Source organism: Sarcophilus harrisii, chromosome 2 (genome assembly GCF_902635505.1).
Source record: "Sarcophilus harrisii chromosome 2, mSarHar1.11, whole genome shotgun sequence".
Classification (NCBI taxonomy): domain Eukaryota; kingdom Metazoa; phylum Chordata; class Mammalia; order Dasyuromorphia; family Dasyuridae; genus Sarcophilus; species Sarcophilus harrisii.
The window spans coordinates 347,794,503-347,816,053 of record NC_045427.1 but is presented as its reverse complement, the minus strand read 5'-3'; the positions used below and the strand labels follow the sequence as shown (position 1 = coordinate 347,816,053).

General features: G+C 35.5%; 1 protein-coding gene across 2 annotated transcripts in view; it reads right to left on the bottom strand.

The window, feature by feature from the left end:
• Positions 1-7,884: 7,884 nt before the first annotated feature.
• VDAC1 (voltage dependent anion channel 1) overlaps positions 7,885-21,551 on the bottom strand; it is a 31,747-nt gene continuing 18,080 nt past the window's right edge. For both annotated transcript variants that reach the window (XM_003756463.3, XM_031953060.1), the window contains exons 4-9: positions 19,671-19,823; positions 19,521-19,573; positions 17,127-17,354; positions 12,420-12,570; positions 11,317-11,374; positions 7,885-8,918 (exon numbers count right to left, since the gene is read on the bottom strand). In XM_003756463.3, the coding sequence (XP_003756511.1) occupies positions 8,827-8,918; positions 11,317-11,374; positions 12,420-12,570; positions 17,127-17,354; positions 19,521-19,573; positions 19,671-19,823 (735 nt within the window). In that variant the 3' untranslated portion in view covers positions 7,885-8,826. The remainder of the gene's footprint in view (positions 8,919-11,316; positions 11,375-12,419; positions 12,571-17,126; positions 17,355-19,520; positions 19,574-19,670; positions 19,824-21,551) is intronic.

Below are 21,551 nucleotides of genomic sequence, written 5' to 3'. Positions count from 1 at the left end.
CGTCATCGCCAGTAAGGCGTGGCCCCGCCCACCCCGGAGGCCTGAGGCAGAGGCTGGAATACTTACTGGAAACCGCTTAGAGGCTTCCCAGGGCCGGCAGGAAGTAGCAGCGCTCCTAGAGGTCCCCGGTTGCAGGGACGTCACTTTATAAACGCGAAAAACGAGGACGGCAGAGAGAGGGGGGGGGGAAACTTACCCAAGATCGAGTAGAAAGTTAGCAGTAAAGCATACGCCCTTGCGTCCTTGGCGAACTGCAGAGCGTTTGGGGGGTCACTCACACTGGAGGGGGAGGGGGAGAAGACGCGAGGAGGGGGAGGGGTCACTAACCCGTACATAAAGACCCCTGCGGACCCCTACTGACTTAATGTTAAATACACCTTTATCCTCTCTGTTTTATTGTTAAGTTTATTTGGCTAAATATTTCCCCATTATATTTTAACATGGTTTCTGCGGTGGGTTTGACAGCTCTGGCCAAAGCTCGGTCTTTCTCCCTGCCTTATACTGGAGAAAAGGAGACATTCTGAGCATTTCGCTGGCCATTTAAATGTGCCTGAAAGGGAGCTCTGTGGAAGAACCTAACTTGTTCTGCTGGATTCCAGGTCCCTGAAATCCCTCCTTACTCTGATCTGATATGCTTGGTGAGAATGGAGAAGGGAGATGGAGTCAAAAAAAAAAAAAAGCCACGCAAGCTTCAGGCGTGCCCCTTTTTTTTAAAGTGAGGAGGGTCTTGATCAGGAGACACTTCTGTTAATTTGATACTTCGCTATTTTACTGGATAAAAGTACAGTGTGAATCTTTCCAGGCATCAGAAAGGTACCCACTGTGGGATACCATATATGCCTAGGGCCTTGCGGAGAGGACAGAGAGAATTCATCCCTCTGGTTGGTTTACTGTGAATAAGGAGTCTTCCAAGATGAATTGTGCCTGAGAATCAGAGACAATAAGTTCTTTTGAGAGAAGCAGCCCTTCCCTCCCCAGACTATAAATCAAACTATGAAACTTTTTTCCATATTACTTTTATATTACTAAAAAAATATTTACTTTCAGAACTTCCTCTTTTCCTTTTCCTCTGCATCTTCTTTTAGAGTTTAGCAGGCAGAGAAATAGTTTATAATAGCTAGCGCTTTTGTTTAAAGGTTTACAAAGCATTTTAAAAATATCTCATTTTATCTCACACCACTGGACAGTAGGTGGTTATTCATCCCCTTTTTGCAAATAAGACAGACAGACGTTAAGCCACTTGCCCAGCAGCATGCATTCAGACAGTTTTTAAGTATATCCAAAGCTAGATTTGAATTTGTCCTACCCTGACTTCAAGTCAATGTTCTATTTACTGTTCCACCTAGTTGCCTATAGCTAATTATAGCAGAATATACAAACATGTATATGTCTGCTCAGCCCCAATAGGTAGTTCATGGATAATGTTTGTAGCCCCAAATTCCTCTGTTAAAAGAGGGGAAATTTTAAATTTAATACCCTAGGCAACATGATCCCAGAATCTTTGGAAATTGCCTCATGTTTAATTAACTCCAGGTATGTGTTCATGAGTTTGAACATTTGAGCACTAGTTTTCTAGAGGAAAACTTCCTTAATAGTGTGCTTCCAAAACCAGAAAACACATATAGAATCACTCTGCTATTAAAACCATGGGGAAGTATACCATGAGGAGGGTTAAAGTTTTGTTCCTTGTAGACTCCACTCCTAATTCTCATGTAACTCAAATGATGCAAGCCTGTCAGAAGGTGATTACCTGTTCAGAAGCCTCATCCCACAAAATGTATTTACTTTCTGGGTGGAATATTTGAATGCTTCTTGTATTTCTGTATCTCTTCATAGGCTTCTGTTAGTCCTTTGTGTCTTATGCAGTTTCTGTGGTGGCAAAATAAAATCTATTCCATTCCCAATGTCAGAGCTGTACACTATGCTCCCATGGGAATTACCCACATTTGGGGAAACTTAGACACAAACTTAAATTTTATCTTAGAGATTTCTCTGAAGTTAAAACTCTTAAGGTGAAGGCATAATGAACCTTCTTTGGGTTAAACTTCCAAGTCTAAATCCAACATATATATGTGTAATCAGAGTCCATAAGGGGTACTGGGCCACAGGTTAACCAAAAAATAAAAAATAATTGTGTGTAGAGAGAAATGTCAAAACAGTAATTTATATTAACAAGACACTTTCTATTTTTTGTCTAATCAAAAGATACAATTTCCAAAATTTCATTTCATATGCAATTTTCTCTTCCCTTTTTATTGCTGTGAAAGTTCTGAACTTCATAATCCACTTAAAGAAAACTAGAAGGCAGAGTTCAGCTCTAAACAGACCTCTGAAGGAAACAGGTTCAATGTTCTATCCCTACATTTAATTATATGAGTTTTTTCTGGCTACCATGAGTTACCAGGAATATATAGATTCAATGATGTCAGTGACTGAGGCCTTATTCATCCCTTAACGCAAACACTGCAAGAAAATGATGAATGCCCTCTTTATTGCAAGGTTTCTTGGCTACCCATATATATGAAACCTTATAGAGAATATCTTTTCTGTGTTATTTGTCTCATATGTACTGAGAAACCACTATACCCCAGACAGAACCAGTAATCCAAATTTCATTCCTATCATGTTTTCTCAAAAATTCCACAGGATTTGGTATAGAACAAGACATACTTGTTTCAAACACACTTTCCTAAGTCTCACTTCAGACTATACAGTCAATTCTGTCCTTACTTTCAGACCACCCTTCATGTGGTATAATGAAAAGAGAACTGGACTTAGAGCCACAAAAACCTGCATTCAAATCCAGTTACTGTTATTATTTTCATGGTATTCATTTATTCTACAAGAATTTAATATATGCTTAATATGTATCAGATACTGTGAAATGGGGGAACTATATTCTGATTGGGGATGGAAACAAGTAGATAGACAAATTCAAAGTTCACACAAATTATTATATGAGAATTAGAAAGTTCATATAGGAGATGTGACAGACCCTTTAAAAAAAAAAAAAAACACCTAGGGATTTAAAGAGACAAAGGAGGAGGAGGACATTTAATATTGCAGAACACAGAGATGGAAGAAACACAGAGAACAATAAGTTCAGGACCAATTTAGTTGGAATAAAGTATGCATGAAGCAAACTGATGCCCAATAATATAGGAAAGTTAGGTTATAACTGTACTGTGAAAAGCTTTAGCCATAGAAGCTGCAGTTTTGGAGCAGAGTTTAGTCAATCCTGTGCTTTAAGAATATCAATTTGACAGCTGTGATTATTTGAAGGGAGTCACTTGAGGCAGACCAATTTAGCAATCTTGCAATAGACCAGGTGAGAGCAACTGAAGGCACTGTATTAGGGTGGTGGTAAGAAAGAGTTGGAGTTGAAGGTTAGAAAAAAGAAGGCAAATTTCAAGTTTGCAATCTGGGTGACAAGGTTGGTAGAAAAAATATATGAGGATACAGGATGGGTTTAAGTGGAAGGGGAAAATGGAGAAATGAGATGTCTATGCAACATTAAATAAGTCATGTTCAAACAGCACTTGATGATTTAATACTGGAGTTCAAGAAACTGGGGCTTAAGATAATAGGTTGAAGAGACATCCACATAGTGAACAATCATTTATTAAGCATCCTTTTTGTGTCCAATATTGTACTAGGTGCTAGGATACAAAAGTAAGTTAATTTCTACTAGCCCACACACACACCTAGCCCCAAGAAGCATATACCCTATTAGGTACATAAATGCATATTTGAGGAATGATGATCTGGGGAGTGTTAAATAAGGGGATAATACACACACACGTGAGGTCAAGGGTAATGGCAAGATGCCTGCATCGGTTGTCCCCTGATGTAATGTTCTTTGGTTCAGTTTCTTAGGGTCTCTGGGGCAGCCTTTCAGTTTAGTAATCACAAGGGTAGTCAAGGATTAAAGTCCAAATCCTTTATCTCTTTGCTGGGGCTGGGCAGCTTTCTGGAGAGCCTTTCAGACCTGCCTTGGTCTCGGTGCAAGAGGCCAAGACAGCCACCAGGAGCTTGACTCAAGGTGAAATGAATTTTTCTCCTTGGCTACGAGATCTAGTGTGCTTGTCTTCTCTAGCTCTCTCTAGAGCCTCAGAGAGTTTAAGCTCCTGCCCCCCAGTTCCCGTCTTCTCTGCCTCTGAATGAACCTAGCCGAGGCTCCCAACTTATATGCTCTACACTGAGTATAAACCAATCATATCCCTAGGAAACCATTTGTGGTAAGATTTAATTAATCATGCTAAACCATGCTAAACTAGATAACTATCGGCTCATCAGTTCCACTTAGTATCTTGTAAGCATCTTTGTTTCAAGTTCAGAGTTCTGGCCCATAACACTCTGGAACACTAGTAGATAGCTAGCTATATGGAATAAAGCATTGGCCAGAGTTCTAAAACAAGTAAATACAGGAGTCTAATTTGAGTACTGACACTTCTATCCAGGTAGCTCCCCTCAGGGCTGATCTGTAACAAGGGGGCATTAAGTGGATTGGGGTCTGATTCTTGTGGGAAAAGTGAGCAGCAGAGCAGGCAATGAGATACCCACACTGACTAGATCATAGTGAAGAAATAAATGATAAGATAGGCCCAATATAGTGCTGAGAAACAACCACTCTTTTAGAAAAAGTACACCTGGATGGTGATCCTAGCAAGAGATGGGAGAGCTAAAAGAACCCAGAGAGACAATCAGGAAGATCCAAGGAGGAAGTAGCAGGGGGAGGGGGGAGTCAACCAATTCTCAAGAAGGTGGCAGGAGTTGACCACCCTCTAACCAGAAAACTTTCTTCTCTACAGGAAATCCCAGGCAGGAGAAAGTATTTTGGAAAATTATCAAATTTTAAACAACAGTAAAGAAGGCTGAAAATTGAGAAAAAGCCAAAATTTGGCAATCTTGATTTCTAAATAACCTGAGATCAGTTTCCATTAAGTAACATAGGAAATCAGATTGCAAGGTATTGAAATATTAATGAAAGGAGGGCAGGAGTGAAAAGGAAAATGGAAGCATTGAGAATAGGCAGTTTTTTCTACAAATTTGGCTATAAAAGATAAAGTAATAATAATGGTAAAGTCAAGTAAGGGTTGGGGAGGGGGGGGTGTTTTGGGGGTTTTGAGTAAAGTTGAAGACCTGAAAATATTTGTAGGCAGCAAGTTAAAAGCAAGTAGAGTCTGAATATTAGAAAGGAAAGGATTGTGAAGGTAATTTCAGGAAAGGATGGGATCTAGAGCATAAGGAAAGGGATTATTTTACATTAGATACAAAGATTAGATGACCTTAAGTTCATTTGTTCATTCTTCCTTGAGTTAGCTATTCATTGATACTGTGAATGAATATAGGTTTCATTTATATATGTGACATTTAAATAGAATTACTGAAAGACAACTAAGTGAAATGGAAAAAGTGCTAAGCCTAAAGTCAGAAGACTAATCTTCCCAAGTTCAAATCTAGCCTCAGACACTTACTGGCAGTATGACCCTGAGCAAGTCATTTAACTCTGCTTAAGTTTCCTTATCTGTAAAAAAGCTGGAAAAGAAAAAGGCAAACCATTCCAGTACAAGAAAATCCCAAAAGTCATGAAGAGTCAGATACATTAAAACTTAACAAAAATTATTTAAGTAATATGATACAGTAGAAAGTGCAGGAATTAAATTAAAAGATTGAAATACTGACTTCCACTTCCTGGCTGTCAATAGGAATAAGTAACTTCACCTTAAAAACAACAGTTGTATTGAAAGGAAGCTCTAAAAGGAGAAAGTGTGATCGAAGGCACTATTAAGCATCAGAGAACACTTGTGTAATACATTGAGAGGGAATACTATGTCCTGCTACTAGGCCATTTGGACAAGAACTCAGAATTTATAAAAATCATAAGAAACAGACTGGGAAGACAGGAAGGAGCTATATTGTGGGGGCATTTAAATAACAGGCTGAGGATCTATCCTAGAAGCAAATTGGGAACTACTGAATTTCTAGGTATGTAACATGATCAGATCTATTAAGGATAGTGGTTCTAACATAATATTAGTAGCTTATATTTCCAAATATGCAAAGTGTTTTTGTATGTTTTCTCATTTGATTTCCATAATACTAGGAAGTATGAATTACAAATATTACCCCAATTTTACAGTCAAAGAAACTGAGGTTAATTGGTATAAAATGATCACATGATTAGTAAATGTCATAGCTGAGATTTCATGTTTTACATCTCATAGAATAAACACTAGACACCTGGCACAACACTCACTCACAATAGACCTATCTGGGAAGATTTGACAATATATGAATGCTACTAAACATTTAAACGAAGTATGCCATGTTCACATCACAGATGACTGCATTCTGCAAAGCAGAATTGTAATAGTACAAAGAAAACATGAGATAAGAAAATCTAGAAATCTCTGTCTCAAATGTGCAAACACTATTTGTGTCCAATCAGTAGAAGAGCCTTCTGAGATCTTACTGGACTGATCATTCATAGCTGAACATATTTTATCTTGACCCCAATGTTGAAAAGAGCAATTTACTAAATCAGTCTATACCATTCACAACATTAATTCTGGCCAGCCACAAACTAAGCAAGACCTCAAATCTGACTAAATGGCCTAGACTCAATCTGGGTAGTTCAGGACAGGGGAGCAAAGTATGGGGTTTGCACTTTTAAACGAAAAAACTATTTTAAAATGAAAATTCCATTCTTAACTTGTAAGCCATAAAAATAGGCAGCTCACCGCTGGCCCAGAATAAATTGGTTTTTTCGATTTTCAAGTTCCCTTAATATAAGTACTCCATATTCCTCTTCACTAGATATTCATAAATCAATAGTATATTCTGGGGTTGGAACAAAGAAACCTTTCTACTTTCCCTGAGAAAAAAATAGCTCAGAGGATGAAACCAAACCCTATACTTCATCTCACCCCTGAGTAACTGGATATTCTCATAAGGTAATATAAATGCTGATTGACATCAGGGTTTGGAAAAAATCCTGAGAATATAAGGTAGCCTTGTTTAAAGGTTCCATAGTCCTAATACCAGAAGGGAAAACAGAAATAGTTTCTCCTTCCAATTAAGTATATATTATCTATTTCCCATTTATGTCATTACAATATAATGTAAACTCCTTGAAGGCAGGGACTGTTTTATTTTCTTATAACTTGAAACAGTGCTTTGGATACAAAAGACATTTAAATGATTGAGTTCCAAACATGAGAAAACATATCCAGAAAATGTTAAATAACTTGCCCAAATTTATATAGGTAATAATTGGAAGAAACAGGATTTTAACCAAAGTCCAAGGTCAGTAACCTTTCAAATATACCAAGCTATATTCAAGAATACACTCAGTTAAAAAATGTTAAATATCTACTATGTGTAAGGTGTTATACTAATACCCAGGTATACAAAGCTAAAATCAGAATAGTTCTAACAAACAAATCAAATAACTTACAAATGTTTCATGTTTATTATTTCATTTGATCCTACCAACAAACAGCATGATGAAACCTAACAAACCCTCATTTCAAAATCCCTTAAATGCAGCCATGGTGTAAAAAAGAAAAAGGAAAAAAAAAAAAAAAACACACAAGCCAGATTTATATCTACATAAACAGAGACATAGACAATATTACAACAAATACTGACATATGTACTTTTTGATACTCGAGGCAAGACATGCATTAGAACCAAAGGAAAAGTAGTACTCTTTTTGTCTGAAATCCATTTCAAACACAGATGTTTTTAAGCTTTCTTTTTATATGATCGAAATAAGATATACTTATGGAAAAAGGTCAAAAGTATTCAACATATTTCTAAACCCATGCACCTTTTTATTTCAGCTATGATATGTTAAATAAATTAATAAATACAAGGGGAACAGAGGTTTCAATATTTTATTCAAGTTGTATTTTTAAGTGGTGGTAAGTACAGCATTTGGAGGGGAAAGTGTCTAATTCCACACAATATGGAAGATTCTAAAATGTATCCATTAATTGCTTAAAAAAAAAATTAGTGTGAGAATACAACAGAAGTCCAATTTTGATTCCAAGTGATGTCACTATGTGAGCACAGTTATACAGACTCTTCCCTGCTTAAAGTTCTATGTCCTGGTAGCCTCTTTGTATAGAACTCAGTCAAAGTGAATGGAACCACAATGAAACTGGGAATTAAGTACTACATTACTGGCTTAATCACACCAAACTGGCTCCACAACAAAATGGTACAAAGTAAACACCTAAAGGACTCTGCAGACAACTTTTGGCAGAAGTAACTAATCAAGACTGGAACAATTCATGAGAGTGTGACTTAAAAAAAAAAAAAAAAGAGTCCACTTTTCATACTAGTTTTCACTCCATTAAGGAATGAGTCTCTTTCTATCCATTTAGGATAGATATGTAACCAAGTTGACTGCAATGGACCATGAATTCTCAGGAAGTCAAGATTTCATTCATTTAATCAGTCCACATTTACTAAATGCCTACATGTCATTGCCTTCCACTAGCAGCTATCTCTAGATAAAAAAAAAGGTGGCTCAATGCACCCTTTCAATCCTTAGAGAATTTTGAAAGCTGTTGTGGGAATCATCACATATCCCCTCAAAAGCCTGGAGCTGAAAGGACCTTTTTTCTGAGTCGGGTTTCTTCTGTATCTCTGAAAGGATAACACTTTAAAGCTGCATCATCTTTAACCTGGAGGTCTAACATGATTTGATACATAGCAATACTTGCGTCCCAGACATACAACATGAAAAGGTACACTAATTTCTGAAGGTAGCTATCCTGCAAAATATTTTAAAATTAAGTGATTGTACAACTTCTTTTATGCTTGAAATTCCAGTCCTAGACCAAGCTTGTGGCCACCAGCATTGACGTTCTTGCCATCCAGCAAAGCTGATAATGTCAGTTTGATACCTACAATGCAAACAATTGGGATAAGAAGATTTCATAAATGAAAGATTAAATTATTTTACAAAAGTCATAAAAGATTCAGAACCTCCTAATAGAACTTATAGGTTCTTTGAGGGCAGAGACAATATCTTTATCTTTTAGGAGAAATCCCAAATAATATCGCAACCAAGTTACACAAGTATTTTCTTGTTGATATGTGTATACTACTATGTAATCAAGTGAAGAAGAAAAAACTAAGAATTTATTTAAAACTTATGACAGGCAATTTCATTGGCATAAGGCAGAAGTTCGAAAAGTGTAGTCCTGTACTCATAGGGATCACCAAGACTCAGGAATTCTAACTAACATATCATTTGCCCATTAAAATGCCTCTCCTTTTTCCAACTACATTTCTGCATGAGAAAAGATTTTCTTTATATGGTTCTATCAAAACAAAATATCAGAAGAGATTGAATAGAGAAAAAATTAAAAGAATTTAGCTTTTTTCTATTAAACAAAAAGTGTAAAATAATGACTTAATTTTTTTGTTTTAAAAAGCAATTGATTTTACACAAAAATTGTTATTTACATTAACATGTAATATATTATTTTTAATCAATATTTAAGAAACATCAATTTTTATTTCTGATATGGTTTTATCAGCAGATAAAACCCATATAAACAAAAATTCTTCAGGATTCTAAATTTTGAAAGTGTAAAGAGATTTCAAGAATTAAAATTTTGAGAACTCCTTAATATAGGAAACTATAAAAATTCCCACTATTAGAGCAGGTCAGTACCCACTCAGGAACCTTAAGCCTTAGATAGTCACCTACAATACTGAGAGGTTAATTACGTGCCTATGACCATATCAGAGATAAGACTTGAATCTAAGTCTTCCTCTGGTTTCAAGGCCAGATTATATTGATTAAACCAGTAATATCAAAGAAAAAGAAACTGCTGGCTACATATTAATTTAGAAAATCACAAATTAATGTTATATGTGTTGTGCTGTATTTTTATTTATTTTGTCAAACATTTCTCAATTATCTTTTAATCCAGTTTTAGTTGTACGAGTGTTGTTGGTTAAAGCTAATAATATTCAAATCAAAGAATGATCTCACTGATGTGGGGCATCCTTGTCCAATGCAGATCACATCTATTTGAAATCTGCACATCTTGTACAATTCTTGTCAAGGTTCTATATTAAGTTCAGCACAATTAACTCACATTTGCCTGATACTTTACTATTTGTTTGTCACTTAAACCTTCAAGCAGTTCTTTCTCCTCTGAGCTTATTCTCCAGGAATGCCCACTGGAATTTATCTTGCCTGGAACAATTAAGTGCACCAGGGTCCATTACTCCTCCTCCTTCTCCCTCCCCCCCTCCTCATTGATCTATATCCCAGAAATACATTTTAAGCAGTGAGTATGAAGTATCCTGTAACAACCAACTTCATGTTTTTCCCCACTTATTATTCCCCAATGTATCTGGCATACTAGAACTCATTACCAAGTCTTTGGATTTACCCTGATTAAATATGTAGAGGCAAGAACATTTTTAGACTCGGCAGATGTTGGCTCTAGTCTTGTTGCCATTTACTTATTGTGAGATTTTAAGCCCTCACCATTTCTGAGCCTAAACTTCCTCATCTTCAAAAATGAAAAAATAATAATAAATAATAAATAAAAATAATAAAAATAAATAGTCTCTAAGGTCTTTTCCAAGTTTGAATCTATTGCATAAATTTAGCATAAGAAGCAGAAATTGATCACGTCTAACACTAATCAATTCCTTGAAAGAATTTTAAATGCTTCCTAAATCCAAATGGCTCAGGATTTAGATAATGAAAAGATTTAAGATTTGTACATAGGTCAAGGAAGTGAGTAAGGCTATCTTTTCCATTTCTGTTCTATAATAATGGGGATTACTTTTAGACTAGTGGTAAAAATCAGAATTCAAAGGCTAGAAAACACAAACTGAAGAGTTGAAAAGGGACTTTGGAGGTCAAATGGTACAACCTGAATTTACAATGAGGGCTACACTCTTTGAAGCCCTGAAGGGCTAAGTCACAAAAGTAATGAGTATCAGAGCCAAAATTCAAACACAATTTTCTGCTTCTAAATTCAGTGTCTTTTCAATTGCTCTATTCTGCCTCTCGAATGACATCATTTAACCTTATTATTATACCAATGGTGAAAATGAGAACCAAAATTGGGAAACAATTTGGCTTTAAGTTTCCCCATGAGTCAAAGGCAGAGCCAGGACTAGAGCCTTGTTTTCTTAACTCTTAGCTTAAGGGTCTTTCAAACCGAACCTTAATACAAAATGTTACAGAAAAATCCCACAAGCAACAATATGCAACACAAAAAATTTTACTGTTGAGACAAAAAGTGGATTTTATCCACAAATATCTCTTACCTGGCTTTAGAGTCTGGGTATAACCTAAGCCTATCAGGCTAGAGTTGTTCACTTTAGCCTATTTAGAGGAAAAAGAAAAGGGTTAAAAGTGTTATAAATAAAGTGAACTAAATTCTTTAATCACCTTTTAATCACAAAACTCTGGGATTCAGCATAGAATTATTTCCTATGTTTACACAGAACACAAATAATACAGAGTTCATGGAAACTTGAAGTGAATTCTTAAGAGAGTGAATGCAAAATGTGTGCAAATGTTATGCTTAAATTGATATAACAATTCTTGAAGATCTTATTTCCAAGGAAGGAGTCATGCATTTCTTATTCTTAGAAATATAACTTCTGACAATCACCCCAAGAAAGATTAACTGTTTAAATTACTTGGCCATTTTAAAAGGTGCAATTCCTTGTCAAAAATTTCTAAGTAGACATAACTTCAGATGGCCCAGGGAGATGATAATTACTATCCATTCATTCCAAACCCATATATAAAACCAGTAACTTGGTGAAGTATAAAGAATTGATTGGAGGGCATAAGGAGAAGGCTGAAAGAAGGTGGGAAAAGGTATAGAAAGCACAATGACATTTGCTTTCCTTCTCTTTTTTCCTCACCTCCTGCCAACCTGAGGGTACATGACTGGAGTCATCTCTACTCACTCCAGAGAAGAGAGTTACAAACGACAGGAACTGTTAACACAATATATAATGGTATCATGAGACATTTCACTAATAGTGATAAATGGGCAACTAACTATAAGGCTATCCACCAGAGGGAGAGAGCTTTTTAAATATTTAATGAGGGCTGTCCACTTTATTGGCTGATTTTGCTTAATTCTTTTCTTTTGTTACTCGAGAAGGTTCATAGGAAATAGAGAAGGTAAATCAAAGAATGTGATCCAAAAATAATTAATGAAACTTCTTATTTTAAAAATAAAAGTGTATACATATAAAACCCAATGCATGCTGCAAGCTCATTAAGAGATAAATAAAGGACAAATTATTGAAACCAAAGCTTCCTGGAGTTCCTGAAGCCCACAATAACTAAATTTAAAAACAGCAAAAAGTTCTACATTTCCTTTCAAGTTTATGAAGACACATGTACTCACAGAGAAAGAGGCATCAGGGTCAATCTGATATTTGGCTGCTATTCCAAAACGAGTGTTGCTATTTCCAGCTGTCCAGGCTAGGTTGACAGCAGTTTCCAACTTCTTGTTCACCTTCTGATAAATAGAGCCCCCAAATTCTGTGCCATCATTTCTATAATTGAACACAGAAAACAAATAGTAAAATGGCACTGGAAGACAAATTTACAAAATGGAGAAGGCACTTTATAAAAATACATATGGAATTGTACTGAATTTAATTTACCAAAAAAACTTTTAAATAACACAGTCTTTATCATACTTTACTAAGAAGGTATGAAATGATATCCTGCCAAAAACTGGACAGAAAAGTGAGTCAGGGATGATCAGAGGTAAGAGAAATATTTCAGCCACTTGAAGACTGCTACATGATAGCTGAAATTTCTATAAGAAGCCAAATAGCCAAATAAACCAAAGCTACAGTCTAAAATGGTAAATATTATGGGAGATAATGCAGAGACACAAGAATCCTGTCTTGGCTATAGTTGACATTCTGAGGTATTACCTTCAGCTGTAGAGATTTCTGAATAGTTTTTAATGTTAGCTACATATCATGACCTCCAAAATGGACAGCTGCAATATGCTCTGAAGGATGGCAATGAAATTTATCCAAGGCTGCCACTGAAGCAGTAGCAGTGTCGGAAGAATCTAATTCTTACTCTAAGCTACTCAACACTTAAGCACATTGAAAACTAAAAGATGTGAATATCCAAACAGGACTTTCCATTTAAATAAGCTCCCAGTTTTGAGACTCCTGTATTTCAGGAATTTTTTGAACTATACTATTCTTTTGCTGTTTCTGGGTAAAACCCAAATGAAACTGGCTGCTGTTTTTAAAAGCCCTCTATAGCCTGGTTCAACCTATTATCACCTACTGCTTTCAGAACATCCCTCAAACTTCTTTCCTCATTTTGTCACACATTTTCCACATTTTTGTCACATTCATTTTGTTCTTTTTATTCACATTGCTAAAAATTCACATACAAAACCGCCTCACCCCCTCCTTCACTCAACTAATTTATAAGCATTGTTCTATAAATTTACAAAATTTCAAGAAGCTCATATTTTAAACCCCTACTGCATTTCTAATTTGTTCTATGACTCATTGCTATTGCCCTTCCTACAAAACATAGCCTCTACAGCTGTATGCCCACTGACAGGTCACCTAACATTTACATTTTAAAGAAGAGAAAACTAAGATGTTAAGTGACTGGCCAAAATCACACAACAGGTTGTAAAGTGTGCCACAGAGATCAAACCTAGATCCCCTGACTCCAAATCATTCTTTTCATTGCTGCCAACTGGGGATTGCAGGAGCCAGTTACTTGCCTGGTAAATTATCTAGCATTAGGCTTGTCCACATCTCACAGCCTGAAAAACCTGCTTTGAAAACCAAAGTGATTATTTCATTTCTCTTTCTAAGACACCCAAGAGATAAGAAAAAACGGGGGGGGGGGACCCTTCAAAGATAAAAAGAAAATACCCCCACATCCAAACCCCATAATGAATTTCTCAATGTGGGTCTTCTCTTTATTTTTCTATTCTTAGTGTCAAGGACCAAGCCAGTCCTTAATAGGTACCTGTGAGCTCCAATAGCTTCATCAAGGTACTTTTCATTGACAGTGTAGTCCATTCTGGAAGGTAAAGTATCATTGAGGATACTGTCAAAGGTCTGAGCTGGAGGGGCTCAAAATCCATTTAGTCTGGTTGGACTTGACCTCATTTTGTAAAAATGGAAATTGAAGCACAGTTAATGCTCAATAAATGCTTATTGATTGATTTATTTCTCTCTTTCAACTGTTGGGCAGCTAAGTGGCACAGTAGATAGAGCACCAGTCCTGAAGTCAGGAGGACCTAAATTCAAATATAACTCTGGACACTTAACACTTCCTATCTGTGTGACCTTGGGCATAATTACCTCAACAAAAAAATAAATAAATAAAAAGAACTATTCCCCCAAACTGGCTGTTAAATACTTCCATAAATTTAATTAGAAATAAACATCCCACTGTTCCAATTCATCAGTCTGACATTCTTTAAAAAAGATTAGATCTAGCTCCAAGTTTAGGCTGACCTGCTGTTTAAGCCATACTTGTCATCAGGAAGATCCGGGTTCAATCCTACTTCTAAAACTATGTGACTCTAACCAACCCACAACCTCTATGAATTTCAGTTTCCTCAGTTATACTATGATGTTAATAAAATCTGCAGTAACTACTTTAGGAAATTGTGATATCAAGAAGACAAATTAGAGAGCTTTGCAAACATTAAAATGCTATGCAAACATCAACTATTAAAAATTTATACCTTTACTACAAAATCCTAGCTGCCATCTCAAAAATTAAAAGCCCTCTATCAGTAAATGTCAAATCATCAATATGGCTGAAAGAAATTACATTTAGAATTCTAGTCTATGAAATTTGGTAAAACTGATATTTTGTCAGAGACAAAAACTGGATTTAATGAACTAGAAGCTAATTTATATCTTCCAAGCATTTACATGTTCCCAGGAACTTTTTTTTAATTTGAAAACTACAGACAAATCCAGAGCTACTATATTTAGAGAAAATTGGGTTGGAGAAATAGCAAGAGAAACTACCAATTGATGCACCTTTTTGAGGTCAAATGGGAAATGAGATTTTCTATAGCACAACTGGGAGAGTCTTGTCATATGTCACTGGAGAGTTTAAAATATTTCTCAAAGTCTGTTTCCAAATTTGTATTTTTGGTTTTTAAAAATCTCAGAAAGAATTGGAAAAACTCTCCCAACTAAATTTGAAGAGAGGTACCTATGGGTCTGAAACACATAAGCAAATAGATAGTCTCCAACTATAATAAAAAGCCTAACTTCTCAGAAATTAGCCATGGACCCACACTTAACACCGTATACCAAGATAAGATCAAAATGGGTCCATGATTTAGACATAAAGAGCTAGATTATAAACAAATTGGAGGAACATAGGATAGTTTATCTTTCAGACTTGTGGAGGAGGAAGAAATTTGTGACTAAAGACGAACTAGAGACCATTATTGATCACAAAACAAAAAATTTTGATTACATCAAATTAAAAAGCTTCTGTACAAACAAAACTAATGTAAACAAGATTAGAAGGAAAGCAACAAACTGGGAAAACATCTTCACAATTAAAGGTTCTGATAAAGGCCTCATTTCCAAAATATATAGAGAATTGACTCTAATTTATAAGAAACCAAGCCATTCTCCAATTGATAAATGGTCAAAGGATATGAACAGACAATTTTCAGGCAGTAGAATTGAAATTATTACCACTCATATGAAAGAGTGTTCCAAATCATTATTAATCAGAGAAATGCAAATTAAGACAACTCTGAGATACCACTACACACCTGTCAGATTGGCTAAGATGACAGGAAAAAATAATGATGATTGTTAGAGGGGATGCAGGAAAACTGGGACACTGATACATTGTTGGTGGAGCTGTGAACGAATCCAACCATTCTGGAGAGTAAGTAATCTGGAATTATGCCCAAAAAGTTATCAAAACTGTAACCCTTTATCCAGGTTGTGCAGGGCATACCCCAAGGAGATACTAAAGAAGGAAAAGGACCAATATGTGCCAAAATGTTTTAGCCCTTTTTATGTTTAAAAACTGGGCTGGGATCCCACAATTGAAATGGTTGGGTAAATTTGGTATAAGAATTTATGGAAATTATTGTTCTGTAAAAATACCACAGGATGAATACAGAGAAGCGGGAATTACATGAACTGATGCTAAGTAAATGAAGAGAACCAAGAGATCATTATATACATCCCGATACTGTATGAAGAAATCTGATGGAAGGGTTTCTTTGAAAAAAGACCTAATTCAGTTTCAATTGATCAATGATGGAAAAGCACACCCAAAGAAAAAACTGGAAATGAATGTAAATGTTTGATTTTGTTTTCTTCCTGGTTATTTTACCTTCTAATAATTCTCCCTTAACAAAAAAACTGTTTGGATCTGCCCGCATAATTGTATTAGGATATACTAGGACATATTCAAATATATGGGGACTGCTTGCCATCTGGGGGAAGGGGTGGAGGGTGGGAGGGAAAAAGCGGAAAAAGTGAGTGAAGGGATAATGTTTAAAAATTCGGAATGGATTCTTAATAAAAAAGTTACTTAAAATTTAAAAAAAAAAAAAAAAAGAATGCTTATCTGCCTCAAAAAAAAAAAAAGCCTAACTTCTGGTGACTTCTACTGGAAAAGAAAGAACAGTTTGTGCTTACCTCATGTTATCTTATCACCATGATTACCTTTGGTCAATTGAACTTCTGTAATAAGTTTCTCGGACACTTCATTCTTCCCTACATCAACTTCTTTCAAGGATAACTTCTATAATTTAGGTCCACTTTCTAATTTAAAATCTGTCTGGTGCTTTTGCAACCAATCTGTATTTACAAAGTGATATATTTGTTGTTCTTAGTTCATAAAAAAAGTGCCCCCTAGAAATTTTATTTATTTACTTACTTACACACACACACGGACTAATACAAATTAGAGACAAAATACAAATCTTTTGCCAATGTTAAATGAATCCTTCATTCTTCATTATTTCCAACACTCAGGTACCTTCTCTGCCACAAGTACTAGTGATGGGAAAGAAAGAGAGAAAGGACAGGACCAAAACTTCTTGTCTTTTCTGACTTACACATTGGTGTGCAGCTGGAATTCATCGGTCTTGTAGCCAACAGCAAAGTTGCTCTGAGTCACCCGAGATTTAGAAGTTTCAAAATTCATCTGATACCCTGCCAACCAGCCTTCATAGCCAAGTACCACAGCTCCTCGTATTGACGGTCCAGAAATATCAAAATCCATGTCACAGCCAAGATTGATATGTTCCCGCTTATATCCTGACTTAATCTTAGCACTTTTTTTCCTGAAGAGAAAGAAAATATGGTCATCATCTTCACTATCATCAGTTACACCAAATATACAGATTTTAGTGGATATAGTACTATATGAAATCCAGTAATAACTAAGCTTTAGCATTAGAGGAAAAAGTAACAGTGGAGAATAATGGACCCAGAAAAACATGGGTTCCAATCCAACCTCCACTACTCTACTATTATTAATAACTACTCAGGATTATTAGAAGGATAGTTAGTCACAGAAGTAGCTGGATAGCTCAGTGAATAGAAAGCTGAACCTGAGGTCAAGTATATTTGACTTCAAATGCAGCCTCAGAAAGCAGCTGTGCAACCCTAAGTAGGTAACTATTTAACTTGATCCCCAGGAGAAGGAAATGGCAAATTACTCTAATATCTTTGCCAAATGAAAAAAATTAATTTGAATACTATACCATTTGATTATTAATAATAATTTGTAAATTCCCTTCTGTCAAAAAGCTAACTTAAAGAGAAGCTCCTCTCAGGAGAAAGAATGTCTCAAGCATTTCAGATCCTCTTACTGCCCCTGGACTGATCCTACCCAAGTGGGAATCTGATTTCTCTCTTCAGCATAAACAAGATCCAGTTTGAGTTAGCTCCTTCTCTAGTGGGAAAGAGCTTCTGTCCTTGTTCCCCTTCATTAATTTAGGGCAAGCCAATTCATGAAAGGGAAACCAAAATAGAGAGAACCTAACCAGGTGCCCAGGTAATACTGAAGGAGGCTCATACTTTATAACTAGGCTGACTTCTATAAAAAAATGATTAGAAGGGGCCGAGGGCTCTTAGCCCACTTCCTCATTAAATGATTGAGCTTCACTCATCAGGAGATTTCACTATCAGAAGGAACATACCTGATTTAAAGAGTTTCAGAGTCTCCCTTGGCATTTTTGATTACCAAATCACTGACCATTAACTTGTTGATCATTCAGGGTATTTAATAAATTTTCTTTTTATTACTTAGAACTTTTGTCTCCCAGAATTTTTACTTGCAACACAAAAACTCATAAATAGTACTGAATGTCACAGGGTCTGTCATAACAATTATAAGTCTTAATGTGTTACATAAATGACTTCAGTTTCTTTTCATCTCTAAAACAGGGTAGTTTGTAGTAACAACTTCATGGGACTGGGGTTGTGTCGCTTAAATGACACATGAAAAATGTGCCAAAACACAATAAAATTATCATATGTTATTCACAAAGAACATATGTCAAGATGGTCCTTAAGATAACATCAATTAAAATGTATATATTAAGCAGTCAGCAACCTTTAAGGTTGCTGAAATTTGCCAATGGCTCAATCCCACTGAGGAGGATCACTCTCCTAACTTATGAAAATGGATGCATCTTAGTGATGTAAATTGATCTGATAAGCAGAAGAAACTAACAGACAAAAATATTGATACAATAGCATAATAACAACACTGTCTCCAACAATAATGTAACACTTATTACAATTCCCTGCACTTTATAGGGATTTTCTAACATGTTCATACTATGTACTCAACCTACTATGTACCCTATTGCTAAATAGTAACTAACGTAGGCACTTTGCTCTTGTGTTTACTCTGCTTGATCTAATGTGGGTCTGGGAAACTATATTTGGAGACAATTTATCATTGTCTTCAACAATCTTGACAAAATATTCTCTTCCCAGACTGAATATTCCCAGTTCCTTCAGCTAAGGAAATGAAGGTTTACAGAGACATGAGTTGCCCTTGATAATGCAAGTATTATAATCAATTTATAAATTTATAAAGTCCTGTTGTTTTCTCTTGCAAAGTAATTGCTGAGCTGCTTAATTCTTTGGAATTAACAAAGTATACAGCATGTGTCTTCATTTAATATACAGACGTTTAGATGTCAAGTTCATACAGATTTAGCTTATAGAGATCAAACATTATTCGGTGGTAAAATTAGTAATTTTCACAGATTATACTCCACACACATGCATGTGTGCATAGAGCTATAACATTAAAACAATTTATTATACATACCATTTCTTATATTGCACAATAGTTGAATACAAAACTGATCAATACATTGAAAGCCATTCAGAACAGAATCCTATACCCACCTTCTCCACTAGTATCTGCTCTTCTTCAGATATTATCACAAAACAACCTTGTTACCCAATTCAATTAACTTAATTCTTACCCAGTGTTAGGTGAGAAGGACGAATCAAAGGTTAGCTTCAGTCCTCGTGCAAGCTAAACAGAAAAGAAATTGACAAGTTGCATTTGTAGTTGCAAGGAAGGCCATGATACACAAAATGATAAAATGATGCCTCTTCAGGGTTATAGTTACCTGATCCTCAACAGTAATTTCAGTACCCAATGTATTGTCTGTGTTCCATTTTTCTATGAATGTCAAGCCATATTCAGACCATTTGTATTTTGTTTCCAAACTGCCTGAAACTTTGCTGGTCTCAGTGTTTGCTGAACCTGAACTTGTAAATTCCTTTAGAAAAGAAAAGAAAAGAACAGAACATCAGTTGAGGTGGGGAAAGAAGTACAAAATGATAAGCAAATGATAAAATGGAGAATAATGACTATTTGTTACCAAAAATGTTCAATACCTGGTGTTATACATTAAGTATCTGAAAGACTTCATGATGTAGTTGAAAGAATACTAGATTCTAAGAGAATGAGGTCAAGTTTTTGATTGATCTAACACTGATTGTGTGACTTCGAGCAAGTTACTTGACTTCTCAACGTTCAGTTTTCTCCCCTGTAGAATAGATGTTTTAACTAATGTTCTCCACAAATCAAAACATAAGCAGCTACTGTTATTATTTGTAAAACTTGTTAGCTCTGTTCAAATGATATTTTCATAAAATGGATCTATATTAAGGAAACTCACAATTCTAAGTAACTTACACAGAGACTTAGTTTCCAAAGCAAAGAATCACCTCTCTCTAATTTATTTAGTTTTTAACTTCCAATTTTCATAAGGGAAAAGTGGAAACAAATATTTGTTAAGCACCCAGTATATACTGTGCTTACCTACTTAAACTGCCTCCTTATTTTAGTCAGACCTGGCATGAAGCAAGGTCCTGCTTTGTGTAACCTGCCTAAAACTGGCTTTGAGATGAAGGCTTCAACTGAAGCTTGTTCTCTCAGTACTACAGCTTGAAAAAGTTCTATTTCAGCTCTGCAAATTGCAAGAATCAGACTTAGATTAAAAGGGGACCATACAGGCCATCTAGACCAATTCCTTTTCATAGATGAAATAACTGATACCCAGAAAAGTTAAGTAGCTTCCTAAGAAAAGGCAGGATTCAAACCTGGGTCCTTACTTTACTATGCTAATTCCTACATAAAAAAGGTAGTGATTTCTATTAATAGATCCATTAAGATTCATACAATTTCAATTACCACACATTAATTTTTTTTTTTTTTAAATAAAGTTCCTTGTTAGAATGTGGATAACCTGTTATCTCATCAAGGACAGAGTTAACTCATCCATGCCCTCCCAATTTCAGAATTCTTTTCTATACCCTGCCATAAATCCTTCACAGAAAAGTCTATCATAACAGCAATCTTTCTCCTGCTCTCCAGGCCCTACATGGATACTAGTTTAATAAGCAGGATATGCACTGAATATCCCTTACATCTCTTGGGAAGAAATAAAAAGGAAATGTCTAGGCTTTTGCAAACTATAAACTAGACCTTTACAATCTCACAATTGACAAAAAGAGTTGTTAGGTTTTAGCTATATGTAAAAAAATGACAAAAGACTGCTTGAGGGACATGAAAGCAATTTAGGTTAATAACCTCCTGGTTTTCAAAAGAAGTCATATGTCTAACAAAGGAACTGTTATCATCAATCAATCAACAAACATTTATTATGCCCCTAATTTGTACCAGAGTGCTAAACACTGGGGATACAAAAAAATATATAGCAAAAATATTGTCTCTGCCACAGTATAGATCAAAGATGGGGCTCCATGTTAGAATATGTAAAAAAAAAAAAAAAAAAAAAAAAAAACCAACTCATTTTTAAAATTTAAAAAAGCAAAGAAAAAGAAGCTATCACTTTTCTGGCTAAATATTTATTAGCATCTAATGTAAAACATACTGATTAGTACAGACCACAGTTGACGTTTCTTTCATCACAAGAGACACATGATATACAGGAAATGAAGCAGCAGTTATGACAAAAATAATTTTTATTTGGTTTTGGAAT